The sequence below is a fragment of the Monomorium pharaonis genome, chromosome 7, assembly GCF_013373865.1.
Source record: "Monomorium pharaonis isolate MP-MQ-018 chromosome 7, ASM1337386v2, whole genome shotgun sequence".
Classification (NCBI taxonomy): domain Eukaryota; kingdom Metazoa; phylum Arthropoda; class Insecta; order Hymenoptera; family Formicidae; genus Monomorium; species Monomorium pharaonis.
The window spans coordinates 7,117,378-7,143,975 of record NC_050473.1 but is presented as its reverse complement, the minus strand read 5'-3'; the positions used below and the strand labels follow the sequence as shown (position 1 = coordinate 7,143,975).

General features: G+C 36.2%; 3 protein-coding genes and 1 long non-coding RNA gene across 12 annotated transcripts in view; 3 read left to right on the top strand and 1 right to left on the bottom strand.

Moving 5' to 3' along the window:
• The window catches only part of LOC105835071 (neural cell adhesion molecule 2), a 237,225-nt gene extending 231,312 nt beyond the window's left edge, over positions 1-5,913 (top strand). Inside the window, exon 7 of the mRNA XM_028195181.2 lies at positions 2,157-5,913. Within this exon, the coding sequence (XP_028050982.2) occupies positions 2,157-2,186 (30 nt within the window). The 3' untranslated portion in view covers positions 2,187-5,913. The remainder of the gene's footprint in view (positions 1-2,156) is intronic.
• LOC105835074 overlaps positions 1-26,598 on the bottom strand; it is a 143,246-nt gene that overhangs the window by 64,045 nt on the left and 52,603 nt on the right. For 5 of the 7 annotated variants that reach the window (XR_004964078.1, XR_004964082.1, XR_004964079.1 and 2 more), the window contains exon 3: positions 870-969. The exons of 1 other annotated variant lie outside the window; for it this stretch is intronic. This is a non-coding gene — a long non-coding RNA (uncharacterized LOC105835074). Of the gene's footprint in view, positions 1-85; positions 970-26,598 lie in introns of those variants that run through there. One more of the 7 variants, XR_004964076.1, reaches the window with a different exon arrangement.
• Positions 9,545-16,175, top strand: LOC105828632 (piggyBac transposable element-derived protein 4). 2 transcript variants are annotated; one of them, XM_036289626.1, is made up of 4 exons: positions 9,545-10,113; positions 10,671-13,793; positions 13,895-14,132; positions 14,314-16,175. In XM_036289626.1, the coding sequence occupies exons 2-4, from the start codon at positions 13,768-13,770 to the stop codon at positions 16,105-16,107; spliced, it is 2,058 nt and encodes a 685-aa protein (XP_036145519.1). In that variant the 5' UTR covers positions 9,545-10,113; positions 10,671-13,767; the 3' UTR covers positions 16,108-16,175. The 2 variants fall into 2 exon arrangements, with proteins under 2 accessions (XP_036145519.1, XP_012522541.2); XM_012667087.3 differs by lacking the exons at positions 9,545-10,113; positions 10,671-13,793 and having other exon boundaries at positions 13,996-14,132; positions 14,328-16,175.
• On the top strand, positions 16,441-21,832 carry LOC105835070. 2 transcript variants are annotated; one of them, XM_012678033.2, is made up of 4 exons: positions 16,441-17,135; positions 17,239-17,473; positions 18,087-19,620; positions 20,421-21,832. In XM_012678033.2, the coding sequence occupies exons 2-3, from the start codon at positions 17,252-17,254 to the stop codon at positions 19,605-19,607; spliced, it is 1,743 nt and encodes a 580-aa protein (XP_012533487.2). In that variant the 5' UTR covers positions 16,441-17,135; positions 17,239-17,251; the 3' UTR covers positions 19,608-19,620; positions 20,421-21,832. The 2 variants fall into 2 exon arrangements, with proteins under 2 accessions (XP_012533487.2, XP_036145520.1); XM_036289627.1 differs by having other exon boundaries at positions 17,223-17,473.

Sequence of the window (26,598 nt, the reverse complement as noted above, 5' to 3'; positions counted from 1 at the left end):
TTTTACAAAGATATGATAACTACAGTAGTTAATATATACACAGAAAAAAATATTTAACGTTAGTATCAAATTTAAATCAATACATTGTATTTAATAATTATTGTTTAATAGATACAAGAAAATGATAATTTTACTTATATATAATTTAATCTTCTTTATAGAAAATAATTTTAAAGTTCAACAAAGTATATTTTTATTTTAATGTATAGTAGTTATCTTAAAAGAGCACAATAATGTCATTTTGATAATAATAATATTAAAAAATTCCAATTTTTGATTTTAAGATATATATATATTGTTATTTTCCAATATTATTCTTTCCTTTCAATTATGAAAATTCTTATTGAATAATGAAAAAATATTTTTTTATAAAAATATATACACATATCTCATTATGCAAATATTGTATCTGTTTAATATCACATAATCTAATGTTAATATTTCTCATTTCGAAAATAAAGATATTCTCAAATCAAAGAATATTCTTTTCTGTGTATAATATATACACTTAATATATACCTAAAAAAAATAATAAAATAACATGTGCTGTTTTTCGACCTAAAATATTGTTTTCGTTATTACAAATTCATATTGAATTTTTTGTACTTTCAAAAGATTTCCGTTAATCTGACACGACATCTTTGTGATGTCTCGAAATCATTGTGCAGCTTGAGTATCTTACCTTCTCAAATCATTTAATTCCAACCTCCACGTAAAGAAGTCCATTAAAAGCCTCTCACGTTGTAATTGATACCATTAGCCGAACGATAGACAATCCAATAGATCCGGACAGCTTAGTACAATGCGCGCTATCGTTGTTCATTGATAATAGAAACTCGAGTAATTAAATAAATGGTCGTGTCGCTCACCTTTTTTTCAAAGTCACTTTTGGTACGCCGAAATCAGGATGCTATCTGTCGTGGCAAATCCACCTAATACGAAACTCCTTTTATGTCGTCGAGACGTGCGCTAAATTAACAATAAGATCACAATCAAAATACTCTTATCTTAACAAACATCGAGAGAGAAGACGCAAGAAAGACAAAATCGCGCATCTTGAAAGATAAAAAATCTCTTGCATTTTTAATTCAATTATTTATTTTAATTTATGCAAATATTATGAGAGGAAAACGATCTCGTTCATCGTATTCTTAATAGCGTTGGAACTTCCACAAAACTGAAAAAATGTAATATTTAAAATAGCTAATTTTTTAATTTTTATGTGTATTACTCTGTAATATTTTTAATATAGAATCTAATAAGTTATTACGTTCCTGTGGAATACTCGCGTGACCTAGATATCAAGATGTATAACTTATTAAGCCACTAACTCTTTGAAAATTTGAGCTATTACTTCCCAGTTCCAAAGACACTTAGATCCCCGGATATAATTGAATTAGTTTCTTGAAAATTAAGCCGTGCCGTGATTTTCCTTTATAGCGCAAAGCTAAATGTAGCAATGAGATCTAATGATATGAAGGGAAAAGTAATCTTCTCTATTTTTTCCCCCAAAACTATGTGTAGGAAATTATAAAAAACCATAGAGTCAATTATAAATATGCATGGGCTACCGGAATAATCACGGAAGTAGCGCAGGAGCTACGAACTATCACAAATATCTAAATAGGTGAGCATTACTTCAATTGATAATTAAACCAAAGATCTAATTTTGCAAACAGAAAAAAGTGTGACCTTTCCAATAAAATAAACGATGACTGCTTTATCTCTTTTCGTTTTTTTTATCCTAAAAAAAAGTTGCAAAATCAGGTCTTTCACTCGGATGTGTATAACCTTTTAAAAATGAGAATCAAGGATTCAGAGTTCGAATCTCAGTCGGCTCCATTAAATTTTTAAGCCGAGTCTGTTTTCTACAAATAGCCACATTGAGCTTTTTAAGACTGGCCTGATAACCATCCGCATTAATTACTGTTCTAGAGGCAAAATCCACGAAAAGAATCCTATATATGTTTCAGAAAACAGTTGCCATCACTTTTTCATGTCTTTCTATCACTGAGAAGAAGTATTTTCGGAAACAGCTTTTCCATTCCGATGAAGTGGTTCAATAAGAAAAAAAAAAAAATAGGGAAAGTTACTTTTTGACTTCTCGTATTTTACGGCGTTGAAAATCATTCTAAAAGAGTTCTCTTTATTTCCAGCCGCGAGTACGAGTTCGAATTTTCACATAGAGGCGCATCAAGACACGCGCTCGGAAACGGTGAAAAGCCCCTGCAAATGAGGCGAGATATCGCCGACGAGAGCGGATATAAAAAAAAAAGAAGATCGGCTTGACTTTCCGAGCGAAAAGCCGAAAATAACTATTCACCGGACTCTATTAGCGCGTACGGGTTTAATTGAAACGGGCACGCGGGTTTAGTGCGCGATGATGCCAGCGAGCCGCGCGCTTGACTTAATTGAAAAGCTACGCGATCCCGAGAAGTACCTCCGAGAGTAATAAACGAACGAGCGAGCGGGATGTTCGAGTCCTCGCTCTCGAATATGAATACACTTATAGCGTGGGAACACCGTCCGCTCGCTCGCTCGCTCGTCCGGCGTGTGCTCGCCCGTAAAACAATCTATCGCCGGCGAGATTAAACCCACTGTTAGAGTCCTCGTCGTCGCCCGCTCGTTCCAATATACATATTTCCTTCGCCGCGCAAAGTTCACGGCGGGACGGCAAGACGCCGTCGCCGCCGCGCGCGGCTTGTAAAAGTTCGGTTTACGATTCGCGACGGGGATATCTTTTTATTCTCACCGTTCTGTTGCAACGAGAAGATTATTCGTCGGCGCTGTACAGATAAGTCGGAGGCACGAGGAAATGAAAGCCGAAGGGAAGAAATAAGTCGAGTGGATAAATGCCGCTTCCGTAGAGATGCTACGAGTTTATTAACCCTGAATCCATAGCGGATTACGATATAGCTAATGCGATGTTTCATATTGCCGATTTTTTTGCAATAAGATTTATTTAAACGGATTCTAACCGCTTGGAAATAAAATATTTTTTATTTGACTCGTCTTTATTTGTTACTGATCTTACTCTAAGTATTGATTTAAAAATATAAGCTAAAAAATGTTTTTTCTGTCCAGGAATATAGAGTGGCAAAGTTGCGGGATTTCACGGATGTGGGAAGATAACTAAAAATAAAGTTAATCATTCATTCGTTTTAAAATGATGTCAATTGATCTCACATCATACTCGATACAATAGTCATTAATCGCACACGTAAAGTTCGTTTTTATTAATAATCAAACAAGAATTTAAAATGTTTTTTTTAATCTGATTAATAGAGAGAAATAATTCTAATAGCTTGATTGATTGTGTAATGAAATTCTGAATAAGATTTTAACATGTTTAAACATGTTTATACAATAATTGAAATAAGACTAACATGTAAAAGTAAAAAATTAAAATAAATAGTCATATCATTAGAAATATTATTGAACACTAAAATCCTGCAGTGAGCATTGGTTCGAAAAAAACTCTATTTCGATTATGTTAAACCGTATTCTCTTTCAATTATATCTGATCCAATAGATTAAGCTCGCATTAAATAATTAATTAAAACATATAAATCACGTTTTGTATAATTCCCTTTGGAATAAAGTATCCGTTACAAATACTCGTAAAATGACGCGAACCAGCTCGAGAATTCGAAATAGCTATCGAACGGAGGACGCGGAGCGAGAGACAACGCCGCTGGCGGAAGTAGACGTGGCAGCAGGGAGGAGAGAACGAATGGAGGTGCGCAGGAAGAGGAAGCTTGTTAACGCCCGAACCGAAAACCGCAACCGGCGCAGCCTGGTCGCCGATATTAACGAGCGTTTCAGCTAATTATCACGAAATTAGAGAGTAAAATGCGGCGACCGCGCGCGCGGAGAACCGAAGCTCCCCCCAAAACGCCTCAATCGATAGTCACCAATCTCGGAAATGGATTTCATCCCGTTGTTCGAGATGGTTATATCCCCGTGGATTCCGACACTCTCGTGCCGCGCTCGCTTTCTCTCTCTCTCTCTCTCTTTCTCTCTTTCTCTCTTTCTATGTCTCTCTCTTTCCGTTTCCCTCCGCGTGCCCTCTGCCATCTGCGTTTCCCTAGCGACCATTCTGTTCCTTTCTACCTGTCCAAAGCCAACGAGCAAACCACATTTTGTCTCTCTGAATGTTCATTGCTCGGATGAGAGAGAGAAAAAGAGAGAGAGAGAGAGAAATTGGTTTGATATATTACAAGATATTACGTAGACACACACACACACACACACACAATATTTGATAGATTTAACTTAATTACATGAATCATTAATTCGTTTTAAAAGGGACACTATTCTTCTTTTGATTCTCCCCGTAGTTTTCTTTAATTCTAAAGTGCTAGATGAATAATTTTTACCCAAATAATTCAAGTTTATTATGGCAGTTTGTATTACTAAAATTTTGATAATTTGAAGTTAATGTTTAATAAGATCTGTTTCGATAAAAATAGTGTTCACTGTTCTAATATTTTGCAATCTATAAAGAGGAAAAATAATTCTTAAAAGTATTACAAAGAATACGTCAAAATATATATTTACAAAAAATATCAAGAAGAAAGGTACGCAAGATTTAATAAACCGTTCGACTATTCCAAAGCTCTATATGTTTCGTTGTTTCCAATAAATTTTATTAAATCTAAAGAAATCTGTTTAAAATTTACCAAAACCAAAGAAACATATGCTTTGAAATAGTCGAACAGAACTGTTCATTAAATCTAAAGAAATCTTTCTCTCTTGTATATATAATACATAATTTGTCTAGTACGTGCGAAATTTATCAAGTTTGACGAGAAGTAAAATGGCAGCTTGTCTTTTCGAATGCTACCGTCATCCCTGTATACTCGTACCCTCCGCCGTTCTCTATTCTTATATCTCGCGCATCCTGACCCGGATTTTTCGCCGGAAATCAGGCTTTTACCGTGATCAAAATTTGTGAAAGACTTATCTTGGAGATTTACGGCCGCGCCAATCTTTCGGCGACATAACGAGCATAAAACACGACCGTGCTCATTAGTTTTGATGCGTCGCTGCTGGTACCTGCCAGCCACGTCGTCCCTCGTCCTTCCCCCTTTCCCCCCGTTTCCTTCGCCTCTCGCTGCTACTCCTCGTTCTGCTCTGTCTCCATCAGCGACGACACGCCGAAGTGCTTTATTTCCCGTGGGCCGTCCACGGCGAATGGAAGACCCAGCCGAGCTTGACAGGAAAGGCAACACACAATACACACGCCGCCATTGTTCTACGGTTATACGTGTGCGGGCACAAAGTGACGGAGCACGTGCGATTCAAGATATCGATTCCAAGTTTCGTGTCAGCGCCGGGCGCTGAGGGAAACAATCAATTACGCGATTATCGATCCCGATTGAATTATTCGGGAAATCTCCCAATCGGTTATTGCGTTTGTGGATTTGTCGCGGAAAAAACGCGGATTTTCTTCAGGTATTTCACTTGTCACTGAGAAATAACAGCGAAAAGATAATCTTCTCTTCATACACTACACGGAGAGAAAGGTTTCTTTAAATTTAATAAACCGTTTTGTTCGACTATTCCAATGCATATATTTCTTTGTTTCTAATAAATTTTACTAAATCTAAAGAAATGTGTATAAAATTTATTAAAACCAAAGAAATGGGTGTTTTGGAGTTTTCGAACAAAACTGTTTATTAAATCTAAAGAAAGCTTTCTCTCTGTGTGCAAAAGAGAGAGAGAAAGAGGCGCGAACCAGCTCGAATCGATTTAATTATAAATTTAATATTTGATTATAAATTTAATATCGAGTTGGCGCTGAATAAAGATTTGGAAGAATGAAAATTGCGTTTATTTCAATTATTATTACGAGTCACGCGCGCAAAACCGTATAAATATGATATTTTCATTCATCTAAAAAAAAAAAAAGAAATAAACATATTGTTAATGATCGAACATCATTATCAATTAACGCATATTCGCGCGGGCACGAAATCAATTCGAGCGTTATTTTTATAAATGACGACTCGTTTAATTATTATTGTTGAAAAACTCGGATGTCATGGTGAATGAAACAGGGTGGATACACCGTGAAATTTCCGTCAGGTCACGCTTTCCGTGAAATACGGAATTTCACGCTCGCTTGGAAAAGCGAATGGAAATAAAACGCGCAATCGATGGGGGAAGGAACCAATGACCCTATAACGTGCCGCTGATAGTCAGCCGTATCCGAAAAATACCGTGCCACTCGTATTAAAGCTCTGCGGTGGCGCGTAGAGGAAAAACTCGGAAATGTATCTGGAGAATGAATATAGAAAACGCGAGCAAAAAGTGCACTTGGGACACATTTCCTAATGGCGAACGAGATTGAGTGGCGATTATGAAATCGTTAAAAATTCTGGCTACTTAATTGCATCGATAAAATTGACGCGAACGAATAATTCACCCGAGACAAACTGGCTAATTTCGATTTCAACGGATATAACCCGTCGCTATTCTTAATTTATGCAGTTGGCGAAAGAGAAAGGTAGAATCGTATTCCGTTCCGTAATGCAACGGTGGGCCATTACATTAGTCAACACATGTCGCTTGATAAACCATCGGATTATAGACACACGAACATATGTTACGTAGATACGTAATTTGATGGCTAGATCCGCAGTGAATACTGATCGATATGGATGTTTCATATGGGATACGCGTTTGTGTTAAGGCTTTTAGTCTTGCTTCGCCTATATACATTAACCAACTGATTCGCTTTGTATCTTCAATGATTTTGTAACGTAATGCTGAAAATGTTCACTTTGGTATTTAATCTCCCACGATTTCTTCGTAATTATATCACTGTTTTATTTGAAATTGTGATTTTAATCTTTGGTAAAAAAGGATCGAGATAATGTCTGAAATAACATAATAAAATATTAATTTTAATAGAATTCTCAACAAAAAGCTTTAATGTTTCTCGTCCTTGTGCCCTATTTAATTTTATTTTTAGTAAAAGATTATTCCAAAAATCCGTAATAAATACCGATGGATATAGATATTTCATTTAATATTATACGTATATGCTAAGAGTTTTAACCTCGTTTTGCCCCTACATTAACCACATGATTCGCTCTGTATCTGAAATGGTTTTGCATGTAACGTAATGCTCGAAATGTTTTCTTTGGTACTTATTCTCTCTTGATTTCTCTGTATTATATCATTTTATCATTTTTTATTCGAAATAAAAATTATGATCCTTTGTAGAAAAAAATCGAGATAATGTTTGAAACAAACATGATAAAATATTATTAACTCTAATAGTTTTCAATAAAAAGCCATAATGTCATTCTCGTTTCTGTTAATGATTAAAATCAAATGGAATAAACATCACATAACGGACAACAATGCAACGAGTCCTCTTTTTACATTCTTACGATATCCGATACTATTAATGTTATTTCTAAAGGAATTCTAAAGAGATTAGAATTCCTTTAATGATCATTTAGCATCGCTCAGAAGCCATTATCGATGGGTTTATTCAAATATGGCTTCACCAGTGCAAGAGGCAGTGCATCAGTCGTGAATAATCGCGAGCTCAGTCGCGGTAATCTCTAAATACTTATGTAATCCGTCTAAGAGCTCCAAAACGGCTCGCTGAAAATCCGATGATCAAAGGGTAAAGTTAGATGATAAGCGAATCGTATCCGGTGGCCGGATACGGAAATAGTATGTACGTATCCGCACTCGAGAGCGGACGCAGAAAGCGAATGAGGAAGAGACCGAAGGAGGGCAAGGACACGGAAACGAAGTCATGAATATCGATTTCCAATATAATACTCAGGATATATTCGCGTGCGTTAATTCCACGTATCTTCAATACGTATCCTCTCTTTCCCCTTCCCTAGGAAAAATTGGAAATTCCATTACGTTCGTGTACATTAGACATCGTGCACGCTTTAACGTTCACCGGACGTATCTCTTCCAAAAGCATTTCTAGAAAGGCTGTGTCACGTACTAAACGGCAAAACATAGTGACTGTTCGTGACGTGAAGAAATTAAACAATATATAGACAAGCAACGTGCACGATGTCTAATGTATCACAATCTAATCGAACTTATTATTATGTTTACATTTTATTTGTATTTATGCGTTACATTTAACATTAAAGAAACTGTTATAAGTTAAATATGCGACCGACAAATGTTTCAAGCATAAAGATAAAGATGAGATTGCCTATTCGGTCTGCAGTGGATTTTGTTGCTGAACATAATTTTTCAATTAATTTAATGCCTCTAATATGAATCTAATTTCTGATATCTGATTCTAAAATTCCTAATACGTAACATCCATTCTGGCGCGCAAGGCCTAAGATTAAGATGTAAAGGTGTATAATGCATATGGCATAACTGAGTAGAGGAACAAGAGAACGCTCGGCGATAATCGAAATACAGCGCGATGTTACAGCGACACTCCATCCCATCCAAATCCGTACGATCTGTATAATTCTGAGAGATCGGGATGGTAGGATAGCATGTAAACCAGCAAATGGTATCTGGATTATCGTCTGCCATCCGGTCTTTGTTCTTCCTCACCTATTCTGAATTTCGCGTTGTCTCCCTGGAAAGCAGCTACATTCTATTAATGATCTTTTATCCATATCTTATTAAGACCCTTTCCTGCAGACGACTGCACCTGCTGTTGATAAAATTCTATGATGCTCTTTTTTACCTAAAGATCTGTTGAAACAATGATAACATGTATGGAATTCCAATACTTATTCGAACCGAAAATTAGAATTTTAATTATATAGTCACAAAACTAATTGTCCGATTATAGAATATTAGAAAATTTATTTCATGCTACAAATTAAAAGCATATTTTTGACGGAAATTTATCACTGGTAAGGTTTTTCACTTTCAACCAAGTAGTCCCTTAAAAATTATAATATTTGATATAAATTTGTTATATTAAATAATCTTATGTCTTGACAATTAGTTTCGTGACTATGTATAAGATTATCTTGTTTATTATACAAAGTCAATAAGAGAACAAGAAAATAAAAATGTATTAATTTGACATTATATTAACCTAATCATAACATAAATTTAAATCAATAAACATGTAAAATTGAGACATTTTTAAATCGACAAAATTACTCAACTGACCAATATTATTTTAGTGATGCCTCTTCAGGATTGAAACTTATTTGAAACATCAAGTTGAAGCGTCAACAGCAGGTGCAGTCAGGAAAGTTCTTAAGAAAACACAGCGGAGGAAAAGTCATCAATAAAATGTTGTTTGAGTTGGCGTTTGGTTTTTTCCTTATCTGCCTGTTTTACATTTTAGAGAAGAAAAAAATATCTTATACAATCTTATCGATTTTATTATTTAGGTCATTTAGGATATCATTTGTTCTCATAAAATATATATACGATATAGAAATTCTCATTAATTATAATAATTATATGAAAAATAATGTAAAATATACGTATTTACGACTATACAAATATATATATGCAAAATTTTATTAAATAAAAACATTTAGTATATAATTTTATAAATCAGCATGGCAATAATATTTCTTGACTGAAAGGAGAATGATATAAATTATATATTTTTACCAATTTTTTTGTAAAGTAATGATAATATTCTCATCTAGTCTCGCGTCTCTAAACAAACCATTTTATTTTAGTAGATAAATTAGGAGATTGGAATGAATGAATAAGTGACAGCGAGTGAAACCGTGTTACTTTACTTTAAAAAAAAATTTAAACCTATTGCTCTTTATTAAAAAGAATGATATCAAAGAGTAAGAAAGTGATTATTAAAAAAATATTTCAATATGCACTACTTAAAAAAATTACGATCTTGAAACGACCAAGCACAATAATTTACATAAAAAAAAGATTGAATCACTTTAACTTGCTAAGTCGGCCACGACGTATATGAAAATGTCATGATGACTCTGCAAAATCTCTTGCATAAAAAGCAAAACGGTTGAAAGAAACTTTTTGTGTGGCTCGTCTTAAATTTTTGCGGATTTCTCTGCGCTGCAATTGTAATCCTTGACATATATGAGAATTTTGTAGCAAGCATACCCGTAAGCCAGATTAGACCATCACATAATGAAATCAAAAAAAGATGTAAGTCAAAATTATATTCTTATTTATAATTATATTCTTATTAACCAAAATAAGCAACTTTGATTTGGCACTTTTAATTAATAACAAGATACAAATAAATAAATTAACAAATTACGTAATGCAATTCAAAATTAAATCGATAATTAAATCGACTGACAATAAACAATTTAATTGAACTGATGACTAATTACAATTACGAAAAAGAGACAACTGGACTGTCTGTAGTGTTTCTAATTAACATATAACTGAATAAATTTATATACAATTTACACCATAATTTTACGATTTTACTTTAATTAAAGCATCCTAATTTTTTTTTTACATAAATATTATACTTGTCAAAAAATAAATTATATTATACATAAGATTGTCTCGCGTATACTTTAAATAGTATAAAGATAAAAATAATATAATATCTCTCTCTTACATACGTATATAAAATTTGATGAACTAAATAATCTGAAGTGGCACCCGAAATTTATGACTCATATAATATGTTAATTAAGAAAACCTATTATATATTAATTCTTTACTGTCAGGTTTCCTTTTTCTCGCAGAAATATAAACCCCGGATGTCTCTCGATTGCAGTTTTCCTCGTATCGCAATCATAGCTAATTGCGTCGCGCGCGTCCGGTTTATTCGACGAGGGAGATGTTTCTCTTGGTACCCCGTAACAAGTCAGGATGGACGAAGTAATTAGTTAAAGATGGTAATTCGATGGAGAATATTCAATTCGCTGGATTGTTTGGACAATTATCGGCTGATTGTAATGAATTGCATCTGAGGCGCACGTACGACGCGCGACAAAGCGGAGTTGAAATATCAGTCACATTAACCCAATTTCCTAATTAACTCAATAGCGCTAAGCAAACGATAATCAGCGCTGCCAGTATCCGTTGTGAATTTTCATGATATCGATATGAATTGCGAAATCAAGTTACAGACATAGCAATACTGTTAATGCTCGACGCTGCAATTGCAAATCAAATAAAACGTTTCGATACGATGATTATAATTGCCAGACAGTATTTTGTTAATCCACTTTTGTTAATTTAATTGTTGAGCGCCGCTAAACAATTAAAAATTATTTTTTCTCAATTTTCCAGTTTCCTAATTTTCAATAATCCCGATGTATAAAAATCTTTTATTAAAATATTTTTTTCATTAATATATATGTATATTCCTCCTATTCATTTTAAAATAAATCACAACATTTCTATTCGCAATTTTATCGTTAAAAATTTCAATTCACAGATTCTTTTCTTATTGTTTTTACTTTTTAAATTCTAATCCTTTCGCTGCAATTCTGGATAACTTGTGTTTGATAGATTTTTATTCATGGTTTCTCGAAATCTCAAAGAATCCCCCATTTCTTAACTCCTCATGAAAAAGTTCGTGGTGAAGGGAATCTTTATGCGATGGAGCAACCAAGAATTTCCCTACAAACATTAAGTTGACTTCTGTCTGACTACTAATGATCCCAGATTATAAACAACATTACATTTTTATAAAAAGGAAAAATTTTGTAAAAATTCAAAGTATTTCGTTTTTAATTTTAAAGAAATGTCTAAATATCTGGTTTTATTTAAAAATTATTTTTTTAAGATTTGAAATTTCTGTATTTTTTTCAACAGTCATATCTAAACTAGAAAATCTTAAAGCTATTCTTTATGCATTTATTATAAAAAGTTGTACTAGTTTACTTTAACAAGTAAATTTTATTCAATTTTTGATTAATCTTCGATAATTACATTACCATATTTTTTCAAAAATAAAATATAGATTTGTTCTATAATACAAGCTTGAAAGTATGTGCATCAATTTTTACTTCACTTTTACCACTTAAATATAAACAAAAAAAATGGTCGGAAGTGATTTGCCCAGATTGCAGAGAAAAATATACTGTATTGTATTTTTTTCTCTGCAATCTAGGCAAATCACACTGTATTTGTCACACTGTAAAAGTTAAGACATTTCTATTACAAAAAAATATCCAAATTATAAACAAAATGTGTAGGTACGAGCAATAATACGCTCTAATGTATAATTCATAATATGATTATGTGATCGACGTCCTTTCTCTTTGTGTTGTTCACGAATTCAATAAACTCTGCCGTGCATGATTGATTACCTGTTCCCTGACTAAACGGTATTTAAGCTAATACCGTGCTTAGAAGGCGAATAATTCCGTCGCCGGGGGTCGCGCTCTCTCATAGTCGGAGCTAATTTCCCACGAGATTGTATACCGGTAACAGATTAGCCTCGCAAACTCCAATAAGATGACACCGATCGGGAACACAGTCGCGTCATAATTTTCACGTTAATGACGACTACATTAACGAATTACGCGCCTGTACAGTGGGACTCAACCGGTCAAGCTATATAACTCCGTGTATATGTGCACGTTTTATGTGCGATCAATTTTGCGCGATATGGCATATTCCGAACACATATTATATACATAAAATGTGCTACACATAATAAAGGAGAAGATGGTATTATGACCCTTAGGTATTATGGTGTAATATCTTTGTTATTAGGTGAGGAATTCTAGTGATTACTTATTTCGTAATCCGCAGTAATACAGTAATACTAATATGCCAATAAATGACTGACATTTATTACAAGACATTTTTATTTTTAAGCACTTTGAAATTTTTTTAAAGCGAATTACACATACTTTTTCATTCTTTTTAAATATAGACATATTATCATATGTATATATATGTATAATCTATACTCTCTAAATAACAATCAGTGAAAACTTGACAAAATCAGTGAAAATACACTGACTTTCAGTGATATACTTATAATCATTTACTGATTATCAATAAGTGAAATAATTACACTGATCTTTTAATGACTATACACTAATTCTGAAGTGAAACTTACTGAAAGACAGTGAATATTCACTGATTATCACGGTTATAAGTATGCCACTGTGAATCAGTGAATATCCACTGATTACGATTTATAGAGTATAGATAAAAATATAAAATAAAGAATTTCTTTATTTACACATACGTATTTTTCTGCAGAATAATTTGTTTTTTCAAAACATTTATTATTAAAAATATTTTTATAAAAATGTTCACAGGAATTGCAAAAATTGTACTGTATTTGTAAAGGCAACTTGTGCCACTGCAAAAATCTTAAAAAGATTATTCGGTCCAATCCAAAATACTTTCTAAGACAATTTTAATGCGGAACAAATCCAAAACAGTTCTACATAATTTTGAACATCTGGTCACCTTAATAAAAGAACTTTACATAAATAAAAAAAATGTATTGATATATACCTAATACTTTTGGTCGATACTATGCATTAACCTTCACGTGAACACGTGGGTCGAATGTGTCAGAAATAAAATAACATCTGGTTGTGCCTGCAAAACCAGTAAACCTGCCAGTCTGGCTCCCCTCTCTGTAACTAGGCAGTAGAAGGGATGAGAAGACCCCAAAGCAGTGTTGCCGTTCTTGCAGCCGGCGTACTACACTTCAACCACCCGATGCCAAAGAATAAAAGTGCTACACGTGCTGCACGTGGCTGCGAAAGCTTCGGAAACGGCAACATTGCTTCGGAGCCATTTCCCGGACCAGTTTATCGCTGAACGCCGAGCAAGTAAAACCTCACATGGACGTGTCAGACCCACATGTTCATTAAACGTAACTTTTTTCTGTAAGTAACAATTTTGCTAATTATTTATGAAATTAAATGTTATTTTTGGTTGAAACGAACATTCTTTAAAAAAAAAAATTGACAATCACTTCACTATTTAGTTATCGTCAAAAAATGGAATTTCGAACGGCAGACGAAGTTCGTCACTCGCTTTTCTCTTCGGAAAAAGAAGCCTTTGGAAGTGATTCTTTGGATGAAGAGAATTTCAGGGATCAAGAAATGGATATAAAGGAATTTGATATAAAGCAGGAATATAAGGATGAGGATGAAGATGAGGACCCTCTTAAAATTGAGGAGGAAAATAAGAACGTAGGAGCGGTTTGGATTAAACTTGAACAGGTAGTATTCTCTAGCTAATGTCCTTTAAAAAAAAAGCCTATAAAAATGATAGAAATAGATTTAAACTTTATTGAAATTTTACCTAATTCTAATATATGTATGTATTTTCGTATTTTAGTTTATTATTAAATGCTTTAATTTATCTACCGTTATCTGTGAGCTATATTTTATAAATATTTAGATGATCACGTGTAGGGCACGAGACGCGCAGGTTCTTGAAACGTTATACGAGAATGGGCAGGAGGATGAATCATCCGAAATGAGCGAAAGCGAGACAGATGATAACATTAAGTCAGAGAGCTCGCACGCTTCGGAAACCGACGTTGAGGACGACAGCGAAGAAGAAACGATCGAGCGAGAGGCGGGACAGCAGGCAGGTACGTCGCACCATAATGCAGAACCACCGCCCAAGCGAGATCGCCCGGGTTACCTGCATACAAAAAGTGGGGTCAAATGGTCGTTGAATGCTCCAAAACCAAGAGATAGAAGATCACAGTATATTCACAAGCCTGCTGTAAAAGGTAACGCTGTGAACGCTCACGCACCAATTGAGGCTTGGAGTTGTTTATTATCAGATGATATATTAGAAATTATTGTAAAACACACAAATGAAGAGATTGATAGGAACATTCGGGATAAGCAGGCAAAGAATATTAAAATTAATTTATCTTGTCATAAACACATAGATCTTATAGAGCTAAAAGCATGTATCGGTTTATTGTATTATGCTGGAATGCATAAGATGATTATGTCAAAAACAGTCAATTGGTGGAGCGTTCATAGCATGCCTTTATTCAAAGCGACAATAAGTCACAACCGTTTTACTTTTATATTACAGAATTTACGATTTGACGATAAGAACACTCGTCCCGAAAGGAAACTAGTTGATCGTTTTGCTAATATTCGAGAAATTTGGAATTTATTTATTTCAAACTGTAAAGATAATTACGAGCCTGATTCTAATTGTACTATTGATGAGCAACTACTTTCTTTTCGAGGACGATGCTCTTTTAAAATACATATTCCTTCGAAACCTGACAAGTACGGTATAAAAATTGTATCGATGAACGACGCTGTAACGCATTACATGATAAATGCGATGCCTTATGTTGACACAATAGACAGAGATCAGCAAGAGCCTGTTCCTTCTTATTATGTGAGAAAATTGAGTGAACCGATTCATAATACAGAGCGTAATATTACATGTGATAACTGGTTTATGTCTTATTCACTCGTCGAATCAATGGGAAAAAATTATAATACGACGATAGTAGGCACTATGAAAAAGAATAAACGTGAAATTCCAGATAGATTCAAAAAGATTCCTGCTAACAAATCTAATGTTCAATTTGGTTATACAAATGGCAAAACATTAGTATCGTATAATCCAAAAAATAAGAAAATAGTTTTACTTTTATCATCGCTACATTATACTGGAAAAATTGATACAGAAACAGGAAAGCCAGAAATTGTAGTTTTTTACAATAAAACGAAAGGAGGGACAGACACCTTTGATTTCAAGTGCCACCAATATACTGTAGCGAGAAAAACATTCCGATGGCCTTTGCGCTTGTTTTATGGCATGCTGGATCAAGCAAGTGTAAATAGCTTTGTATTATACAATATTAATGAAGGTAATGAGTTAATGAAAAGACTGAAATTCATGTTTGAATTAAGTTTAGCGCTTGTTAAACCTTTTCTGATAAGACGATTAGCTACTCCGACTTTGCGTTTGAAATTACGAAACATGATCGAAGATTTCCTCGAAGCCAAAGATCTGCCAGAAGATCAAGAAGTGCGTGATTTTCTGGCAGACAACAAGATGCCAAAGCAGAAAAGATGCGGATTCTGTCCTTCTGCCTTGGATAGAAAGACTTATTATAAGTGTTTGCAGTGTGATATGCCTATGTGTCGCGAGCACGTGGCGAAAATTTGCTGCGAGTGTAGCAGCGTACGCCCTGAACAACAAATCTAATAATTATTTTACTTTTTAAACATTGTAATATTTACTTTGTAAAAAATATAAAAATTTTAAATATAAAATTAAATATTTCATCATTTAAATTATCCTCATGCATAAAACATATTATTCAGTGTTATAGCAATTTATTTAAAACAATATTATTGCTACTTCTCTTTTGTAATTAATGAACAATGATAATAATAAATTGTTAAAATATTTTTAATTATTTATCTATATCAAATTTATATTAAATCTTTATGTATATGACCCGACAAAGTTTCTGAGTTACGCTAACTGAAGTTCGTACAAATCATAATTTTTTTATAGTTCGTACCCTGACAGTTAAATCAAGAATTTCTTTATTTATACATATTTTTATATGTATTTTTCTGCAGAATAAATTTTTTCAAAAAACAATTATTATTTAAAATATTTTTACAAAAATATTCCCAAAAATTGGAAAAATTGTAAACTTCATTTGTAAAGGAAACAGCAACTTGTATTACTGCAAAAATGTTAAAAAGATTATTTGGTCCAATCCAAAATTCTAGGACAGTTTTAATGCGAAACGAATCCAAAACAGTTCTACATAATTTTGAACGTCTGGTCACCTTAATAAAAGAACTTTACATAAATAAAAAAAATGTATTGATATATACCTAATACTTTTGGTCGATACTATGCATTAACCTTCACGTGAACACGTGGGTCGAATGTGTCAGAAATAAAATAACATCTGGTTGTGCCTGCAAAACCAGTAAACCTGCCAGTCTGGCTCCCCTCTCTGTAACTAGGCAGTAGAAGGGATGAGAAGACCCCAAAGCAGTGTTGCCGTTCTTGCAGCCGGCGTACTACACTTCAACCACCCGATGCCAAAGAATAAAAGTGCTACACGTGCAGCACGCTGACTGCGAATGCTTCGGAAACGACAACATTGCTTCGGAGCCATTTCCCGGACCAGTTTATCGCTGAACGCCGAGCAAGTAGAACCTCACATGGACGTGTCAGACCCACATATTCATTAAACGCGACTTTTTTCTGTAAGTAACAATTTTGCTAATTATTTACGAAATTAAATGTTGTTTTTAGTTGAAACAAATATTCTTTTTTAAAAAATTGACAAATAGTCACTTCCTTATTTAGTTATCGCCAAAAAATGGAATTTCGAACGGCAGACGAAGTTCGTCACTCGCTTTTCTCTTCGGAAGCTCTTGGAGATGATTCTTCGGATGAAGAAAATTTCGTCGAAAATCATGAAATAGATATAAAGGAATTTGATATAAAGCAGGAATATGAGGATGAGGATGAAGATGAAGACCCTCTTGAAATTGAAGAGGAAAATAAGAACGGAGAAGCGGCTTCGATTAATCTTGAACAGGTAGTGTTCTCTAGTTAATATCCTTTAAAAAGGGCCTATAAAAATGATAGAAACAGATTTAAACTTAATTGAAACTTTACCTAAATTTAATTTGGTAAAATTATTTCAGTTGAACCTACATTTAATTACTATAAAGAAATTGCCTACTGTCGTAGTTTCTTAACAATATCTTACTTGAACAATTAAAGTCTAACTTAAACGTGAAAGTTTTTCTATACAATTTGTCGAGTTATCTAATTCAATCTGAAAATTATGATTTGCTTTATACTCTCCCCCTGTCTCTCATTCTCTCTTTCTCTCTCCTCCCTCTCTTTCTGTGCGTGCGTGTGTTTTATGTAATATTTTAATTTTAGATTTTCCGTGTTTTTAATATTTTTTTATTATTTCATATAGACACAAATTATTTATATATATAAAAAGCATAAAATCTGAAATTAAAATAATACATAAAATATTACGATTTTGACAAAACACGATCAAATAGGCATTGATTAAAGTTGCATTTAATTATATGTTAAATAAAATTAAAAAATTAATCTAATATATTTATAAACCAAAACACAATAAGATTATATCGATTTTGTTATCTAATTCTATCTGATTTTTTAAACAGGATGATCAGAGATTATTTATTTATGGAAGAAACATGTACAAATGGTATTTAGAGCCTCCTGAGATTAGAGACCAACGGTCTAACATCGTACCGCAATTTCCAGGTCCGAAGTATAATGCTATGAACGCTTTTTCACCTTTAAATATATGGTTGCTTCTATTTACAAATCAGATGATTGATATGATAGTGCACCACACGAATGAAGAAATAGAAAGACAACAAACGGCACAAGTGTCAAGTAACACGAATGAGCAAACATTTACCAAAAAGACTACCGCCACAGAAATAAAGGCATTTATAGGACTTTTGTACTTTGCCGGCGTGAAAAAGGATAATACTGCAACTGTTGACGAACTGTGGTCAACGGATTTCGGTTACACTGTGTTCAGAGCAACGATGTCTGGCCGTCGTTTTCAATTCCTTGCTGCTCGATTGAGATTCGACGACAAAAATACTCGCGCAGAAAGGCAAAAAGATGATTTATTAGCTCCTATAAGAGATTTATGGAACCAATTCATACACAATTGCATGAGCAATTACACGCCTACTCAGGAAATGTGTATTGACGAAATGATGTTCGGTTTTGGAGGCAAATTTAAGGCCAAAGTTTATACAAACAGTAAACCTCATCGTTCTGGAATAAAAATTATGTGTCTGAACGATGCGCAAACTTACTATTTATATAATGCTCTTCCATACACGGGCAAAATAGACACGCTTGCTGATGAAAGCGCGACCAGCTACTACGTCCGAACTCTGTGTGAACCAATTTACGGAACAAATCGCAACGTAACTTGTGGCGACAAGTTTTCATCAGTAGAAATATTCGATAAAATGCTCAATGAATATCTGCTGACCATGGTTGGCAAAGTAAAAAAAAGTGAGGGACACTTACCGAAATCGTTCAAGAAAACCACACCAGTAGGCACAGCGCGTTATGTTTATGATACCACAAAAACGTTATTGTCCTACTGTCCCAAACGAAACGAAGTCATGCTGCTGCTCTCGTCGTTGCACAGAAAAGAAAACACTTTCATATCTAGTAAGCCAGAAATTGTCGAATATTACAACGAGACAAAAGGAGGCACCGAGCGTTTCGTTCAACTGTGCGACTTATACACGTGCGCGAGATCAACTCGTCGGTGGTCCATGAGATTCTTCACGGGAATGCTGGACCAAGCGGCAGTCAATTCTGGCATTTTGTTCAACTTTTTTTCCAAAAATAACACCAAAGATCGTCGACAATTTATAAAAGAGCTTAGTTTAGCTCTTATAATACCTTACTTAAAAGAGAGAATACAATTACCGGGACTCCAGAGCGATGTCAAAAGTTGTATAATAAAACTTATAGGAGAATACAATACAGTCGCAGTTAAAAAACAAGACAAGCTGCTGAAACGTAAACGGTGCAGTCTTTGTCCAACAAGATACGACCGAAAGGTTACATTGTGCTGCTACGAGTGCGGGAGCACAATTTGTGGGGAGCATCGACGCATAATGTGCACGCAGTGTGTCCCATAAAAATGAAAACAAAGTAAGTAAACGTTAATAAGCTTTTTATTATGCAAGGCAATATGTAGAAGGTAACGTCAACAAACGAGTATATTAAAGATGTCAATATAATTCATTCATTAAGATAACAAAATTTAATAATAATAATAAAAGAAACGCTATATTTCGACTTAAACACAGAGTCTTCATCAGCACATAAAAGTTAAAGACGAAATATAATAGAAACGATGAAATGTTGTCAAAATGTCCATAAGTAAAGTTAAATATATAAAAGCCCAATAAAAGTTGAAAATATAATATAGCTGATATATTTGACTTTATGTGAATTATGTTATGATGCCATCGCATTGTATTTATTTTCTGTTTTTAAATTTAATTATTTTATTTTTTGCAACTGATGAAAACTCCAAGTCAATCAAAATATATAGCTCTATTTACTCTTTTTATAAAACTCTAAATAAAATTATGCATAAAACTTATATTTCTTCGTTTTCTCTAATCCAATATTATATTCTACTCGAATAAGATATTCTAATTTGAATTTATTGCAATCAAATCTATATTATAATCAGCACGTGATACGCAATAAAAGAAATAGATCTTCAAGTACAATAATAAAAAGGTAATAGCAAATTAGTCAAATTTGTACGCGAAATTAATTTAATTAAGTCTGTTAGGTTTTGTTGCAAAAAAGAACCATCGCCGTTCAATTTCTTTTTTCCATCGTGAAAGAAATTTCCATTCGGTAAACTTTCGCCTTTGTATATCCGCGTTCCAAAAATTTCAAGAGTGGCTTGTCTCAAATCAATTCACGATTTCCAGACGTTAACTTTTAGCGGGGCGAAGAGGTATCTGCAGAATAAAGCTGAAACGATAAGGCGGTTGAAAGCAGTGAGGATGTCGAGAGCGAAATGCGTCGGAGAAGAGCGATACACAACGTGGCTCTCCTTTCAAATCGAAGTTGAGATATGCAAAAGAGAAGTTTTTGAAGATGTGCATACGGAAGCAGTCGATAAATAACGTAAATGCGAGGGGGGGGGGGGGAGGGCGAATCTGCCAACACTCGCTAAAAGTCCAAACGATGGGAAAACTTTCGACATTCTGAGCGATGAAGATTTCTTTTTGTATCTTTCTACGACGTAAAGAACTTTTATGTAGTTGATAGAAATATGAAAAAACTATTGACGGCGCGAAAGGCTCAATTTTTTAAAAATTTCGTTCCGAATTCTTGTTTTATTTAAAAATAATGTGTTTCCATTTCCCTCATGATCAAACGGGACAAACAAATTTTCAATTTTACGAACCATTTTCCAATGAATTTTTGTTTTCGAGTAATCCTCTTAAGAATAATCTCTGTAATATTCATTTATAAGATTAATTTAATTTAAAAAATGTACTTTAGATATAATATTTTTTATGCAAAATATGAAAAAATTGTTCTTGAAAAGATTAACAAGCTATATGTAACACCTTTCACACAACAATGATCTCTTCTTCGAGAAGATATAAATGTGTAACAATAATATGTTTCCTTCAAACTGTTTTTTAAAGGGGATTGAGCATGTTTTAATTTCTTCTCTTAAAATTCCGCAGACAATCTCGCAATAACTTATTACTTTGAAGCATTGTGTTCAAAAATTTTCTTTGCTAGTTATTGCGGAAGAGGATGTTATATAGAATCGATGTTTTTAAAATGAACGTTCAAATAGAACTTGAGAACTCTAACTAGTATTATGATGAAAAATTATATAATAATAACACTCTGATATTTTTTTATTATTGAAATGCAATTTTAATTTTAATTTGATTTTGTTATTTTTTAATTTCAAAATGTAACGCTAATTACGGTTTATTTCCACATAGAAAATTTAATTGTACGTGCAATAATATTTCCCTTGAATACAGAAAAATGATTACATAAACATGAGAAATACGTTGAATGTATGTTTATACAGCATTATTACTACATCATATTATACTTTAAAATAAATTAGTTAATTTGAAAATTACATTTTTTAAAGATGCAAATTTTAATATAGAGCAGTTGAATTATAAATTTTTGTTGGAATAACATTGCATTAGTTAAGACAACATTATAAAAGATAAAGTTATATATTAAAATATACATATGTAAATGCAATTTATTACATAATTTTAATATCATTTTAATATATCAAGCACAGTTAATTATTGTATAAGGCTTATAGCATATTTAATACACTCGTTGTATTATCGATTTTATCTCTGTGAGTAACAATCCATCTAGTCGTTTGCCAGCTAATGATTCTTATATTCTGTGGCAATACTATTCGATCAACGATGACTAAGTACAGATACAGATCTCAAGATTATCAGCTGTAGGACACAAAGATCTACTTCTACAGTCAGTAATGTAACTTTTGCTCTGTCCCACCGTTGCTCTTCCCTTTTTATTTATCAAACGAGTTTGCGCCGCAATTTTAGGGCTGCGTTCCGTTTCACGCATGATGCGCATAATGCATCGTTCATCTTTGTTTAACGTCAGACAAACAACAAAGATGAACGATGCATTGTGCGCATCAGCGCATCATGGGCGAAACGGAACGCAGCCCTCATTTGATGGTAGATGTCGGACCCGTCGCGAATCGGCAACGACGAGGCCTTCCCCTGTTCTTCACGCGGAAATGACAGTCGCGAGGTCACCGGCGACTAAATTTGTCGCCGAACGGCACGTATCGCCCACATGCTGATACGCGTTATCGGTGCCGGACCATAATTAGCAGCTGGGCACCGAACGCCGTAACGAGCACGCGACAAGCTCTCACAACGGTGATTCGGTTGGCTCAAGACGCGCGATATATCGTGGTCTTTATGTCGTTACGTAAAAGCGAAGGACGGCGCCGGGCTAAAAATAGGCGCGCAAGAGTCGCGCTATCTCGCGCCGTTTCTGTTCACCGTCTTTCCCTCACCCCCCCATCCCCCATCCATGTCCCTGTCCCTGCCCCCGTCTTCGACGCCGTCCTCGTCCCTGACGTCGTCCCCGTCTCTGTCGCCAATCCCCGTCAGCGTCCCGTCCCGACAATGTCCCCGTCCCCGTCCCTGTTACCAGCCTACGTCCACATCCATCTATATCATCCATCCTTTTCGCGCTCCCGTCGCATTCACCGCCATTACGGCCGAAAAAGAAAGCCGCCGCCGGGGACAACGGCGCGTATATTGCATTCCGTCGGATTTTCCTCCCAAGGTCAGATAGCCCACCGTTTGAATTCAATACGGACTTGCCTCGTCTTTAATGCCTTCTCGGGTACCGGGGCTTCTCGCATACCTTGGCAGCGGTTCTCATCCACCTGCCGTGTAACTGGAACCGTTCCATGCGTGTGCACTCGCTCGCACACGGAGTTTCTCTGACCGTCTGACGATTCGACCGATCCGGATTTCTGAACGTGTGCAACGGTATTATTTCAAGAATCGGAAATCACGATCTCCAGGGATCGTGTACAACACATCCCGACCTATCAACGCGATGACTAAAGTAATTTTACGAACTTTTGCGAATATATTATAACAAATTGAGCTCTATGGTGACGATTACGTGACGCGAAAGGGCTCAAATTTGGATTTCTTCGATTTTGGCTAATTCGAATTGAACAACCGCTGATCTCCTTTCATTTCGCGACAGAAAGACGGATCGGAACGCGACAAGGAAAATCAATAACGGCGAACACAATCGAAGCGACACCGACTGGAATTCCCCTGTCGGACGTCTGCGTGTTCTAGAACATTCGACGAGCATCTACCGATCGCGTTGCCCAGCGCGCGCGACCGATTGTATCCTAGATCTCGAGTCGTACAGCACGCAGATCGGGTCATCGAATTGAATGGCGCGTTCGAAGGAATATCGGAATCGAAAATTGCAGCGGGAATTGCCAACCGCTGCCTAGCGGACGCGATGAAAAAGACGACGCACCGGAGACGGCCTTTATATCGGTAAAGGCAGACGGCGCGTAGGGCGCAGCCATACGCTTACACCACGACACGGACGGGGCCGGAAAGTATGTGTAGAGATCGCGGTTACCCGGCGTGAGCCTTGGGGTAGGGCAGTGGAAATTTCCACTGGTGTGCCCGCTGGGACGGTCAATACTCTCTCTCTCCGTGCTGTAACGCACGCCGCAACGACGACCGGATTACAGGGTGTTTCAGACACGGCCGGCACGCGCCGCACCGTTACGGCTTCCCGCCGCCTCCGCGGGGAATCCCCTGCCGTGGATTTTTTTTTTTTTTTTTGATCAGTCCCCTGATTCCGAGGGGACCGAAACCACGGCGCACCGCCGTGACCGTAACGAGATTAACCTCGTGAAACATTAATTCCGCTTCGGGCGATATTTATAAAAACTATAGTTTCCTTTTAAGATACCTATGGAGTTTCACGTTTTTCGATCGATCGAACGGACGTTTATGCATCGGTCACAGACGATTGCTCTAATGTCATTGCCTTGAAAATCGAAGCTTTCTCAATGCGCGATATACTTTATATCTGAATTTTTTATACTCAAAAAGGTCACTGTAAATATGCTTTCGTATTATTAGCTATATACATTGCTAATAAAAACAATACAAGTAATTATGTCGTTTCAAAAATAGCCACTTCAGAATGTGCATTTATTACAAAGCCTTTTCGTTCTTGGAACGTGCATCCAAAACGATGATTCATCACAGAATATCATCCGATATTTCTAGTGTCGAGTAATACTTGCCTCAGCTCTTAGTTATCGCTTTTCAGCGCTACAATTTTATGATTTAATAATGTATTAATCTTCTAATTATACAAAAATTGTTTATTCTATGATAGTAATTAATGAATAGATCGCATTTGAATTGTTAGAATCCCCGTATTGCAAATAAAATCAATTGTTTGTCAATTAGTTATCGATGATGCACCGGATACGTATAAGAATAACATCAATTGATTAAAAATAATCTGCTCCACTGAACGTGAGTATGCATACAAGCGAACGAGGGTTGTAGAGAGACCTTGATGCAAGTGTTGCACAAGCCATAGCGACAACCTCGGCTCTACTCGGATATCGAATCCGATCCCAGCACCATCTCGGCGTCACCGCCAGGAATCGGCGGTCCCGGGTCGAGATCGGTAAATTTGACGCTCGTCACCCGCGGGATGTGGTTTTTCACGTCGGAAGAGGAGAGACAGACACAGAGGGAGAGAGAGGGAGAGTGTGTGTGACCGACGAGGAGCGTGTTATTTCGGCATGACGCAACACGTTACCGTACACGGCGAGATCGGCGGTGTATTTTTTGGCAGCCGATACATTGGTTTAAACCGTCGATCGATGTGCCAAATGCTCGCTTTATCGTCCCACCCCACGTGTCCAAGTGTAGATCGGGCCAGGAAACGTGGAAATAGCACGCCGGGCTCTTTGGCCTTTCGGTTTCTTAGGCACGCCCGAGGGCTGTCTAGAAGTAATTCGCCAGATGAATTCTCCTGTAATGATTTCCGATGAGCACTGCCCAGATCTGAACGTGTCTCGATTGAGTCCAGGTCGTGAAAGAGCAAAAATGTACATACGTGCGATATTCCACGGTCCCCCTTTTGCGATAAGGAGAGAACAAGGCGGTACCCCATCATTCGTGAGGAAGTTATCTAATGAAAGCGATATCAGTGATATCGGCAAACAGTCTTTGTGCTGTTCGCAGATAATCGACTGTTATTTATCTACAAGTTACCTCCCGGGAGAGCGCAAGTTTATTTAATTGAAAGCAAATTGTAAATTCGACGAAAGCGCGATTGACACGTAATTATCTCTTCCTATATACAAAAAAGTACGAGCGGATAAAAATATACTAGAACAAAAATACACTTTCAGAGTTTAGACACGTCTGGGAATTTTGCTTCCGCGCTGCAAACGTCTTTCGAACAAATATCCAAATTCTAAGAGGCCGCAATTGTGTTCCTATACGTTCTGTTCGCAAATATATATACATATCAAAAAGCGAAACCGAGCTACACCAAGTTGTTAAGGCCCGAGGAAAGGTATTCCCGGGAGCGATCGGCAAAATGAGACGCGCTCCCCTCAAGATCCAGATTCAACACCGTGTCTCATATTCCGAGATTCTCTCGTTGGTATAGCAAGTCGAATTAATTTTAGAACCCACCTCGCTGTATTTCCGAGGGAAGCCCCCCCTTTCCCGTTTCTCGTTTCGAGTTGCGCTACGTGAGGCGCATACCGCATCTATCCGCTGCATCTATCCGGTCTATCGATTGGCGGAGAGAGCCGGCCGGCACAGCAGCCGGCGGCGTCTTGTGCGCGAAAGTTTTTCGAAGCGAGCAGACAGGGATGAGCCAGGATTGTTAATTGCCACGTAAGGTCGCGTATTAACGAATTGTCTGGCCCCAGCGAACCGTGCAGTCGCGATAGATCCGAGGCTATTACGTGAAGGAGGTCGCCGATGAATGGAACATACGTGGAGGATCAATAAAGCGAAATTTAGGCTCCCCCGTTCGTTTTCATCCGGCGGAATATTTGGCGGCTGTCCCGCGCGGCCGTTTTAGATAGCGCGCGAATGTAGACCTGGTGTAACAGAAACGGAGGATGAGACGGTGTCATATTGCAAATATCCGCGAATTCATCGGGCGAGCGAGGGAGCGAGCGAGCGTAAGGAGAAGGAGAGGAGACGATTGACTGGCAATTTCGGGGAGACGATGGAGAACGCGAAAGCCGCGAGGCGATCGATGGAGCGAACCGCTCCGTGGCCGCTCCGAACGTTCCGAAAAATTTTTCACAGGCCGCGTAAAGTGCCCCGTGTCTCTGAAACTCTTGGGAACCCGCCAACGGCATTGTTTAGCGACGCGAATTGAGACTTATTTCTGCGAATATTCGTTCCAGAAATATCCGGCACTTCGGAATTCCGAGCGATACTCGCTTTCTTGGGAATATGAAAATGCAATGGCCGTCCCAAGCACATTTTATTATCGTAAAGGTCGGTTGTTCCAACCTTCTTGGTA

What these genes read in the sequence shown, in the direction of transcription:
- LOC105828632 (XM_036289626.1), top strand. Translation starts at nt 13,768, where the DNA reads ATGTTCATTAAACGTAACTTTTTTCT. An exon ending in ATTAAACGTAACTTTTTTCT is followed by an intron (nt 13,794 to 13,894) that starts GTAAGTAACAAT and finishes TTCACTATTTAG; the next exon opens with TTATCGTCAAAAAATGGAAT. An exon ending in TTTGGATTAAACTTGAACAG is followed by an intron (nt 14,133 to 14,313) that starts GTAGTATTCTCT and finishes ATAAATATTTAG; the next exon opens with ATGATCACGTGTAGGGCACG.
- LOC105835070 (XM_012678033.2), top strand. Translation starts at nt 17,252, where the DNA reads ATGGAATTTCGAACGGCAGACGAAGTTCGTCACTCGCTTTTCTCTTCG. An exon ending in CTTCGATTAATCTTGAACAG is followed by an intron (nt 17,474 to 18,086) that starts GTAGTGTTCTCT and finishes TTTTTTAAACAG; the next exon opens with GATGATCAGAGATTATTTAT.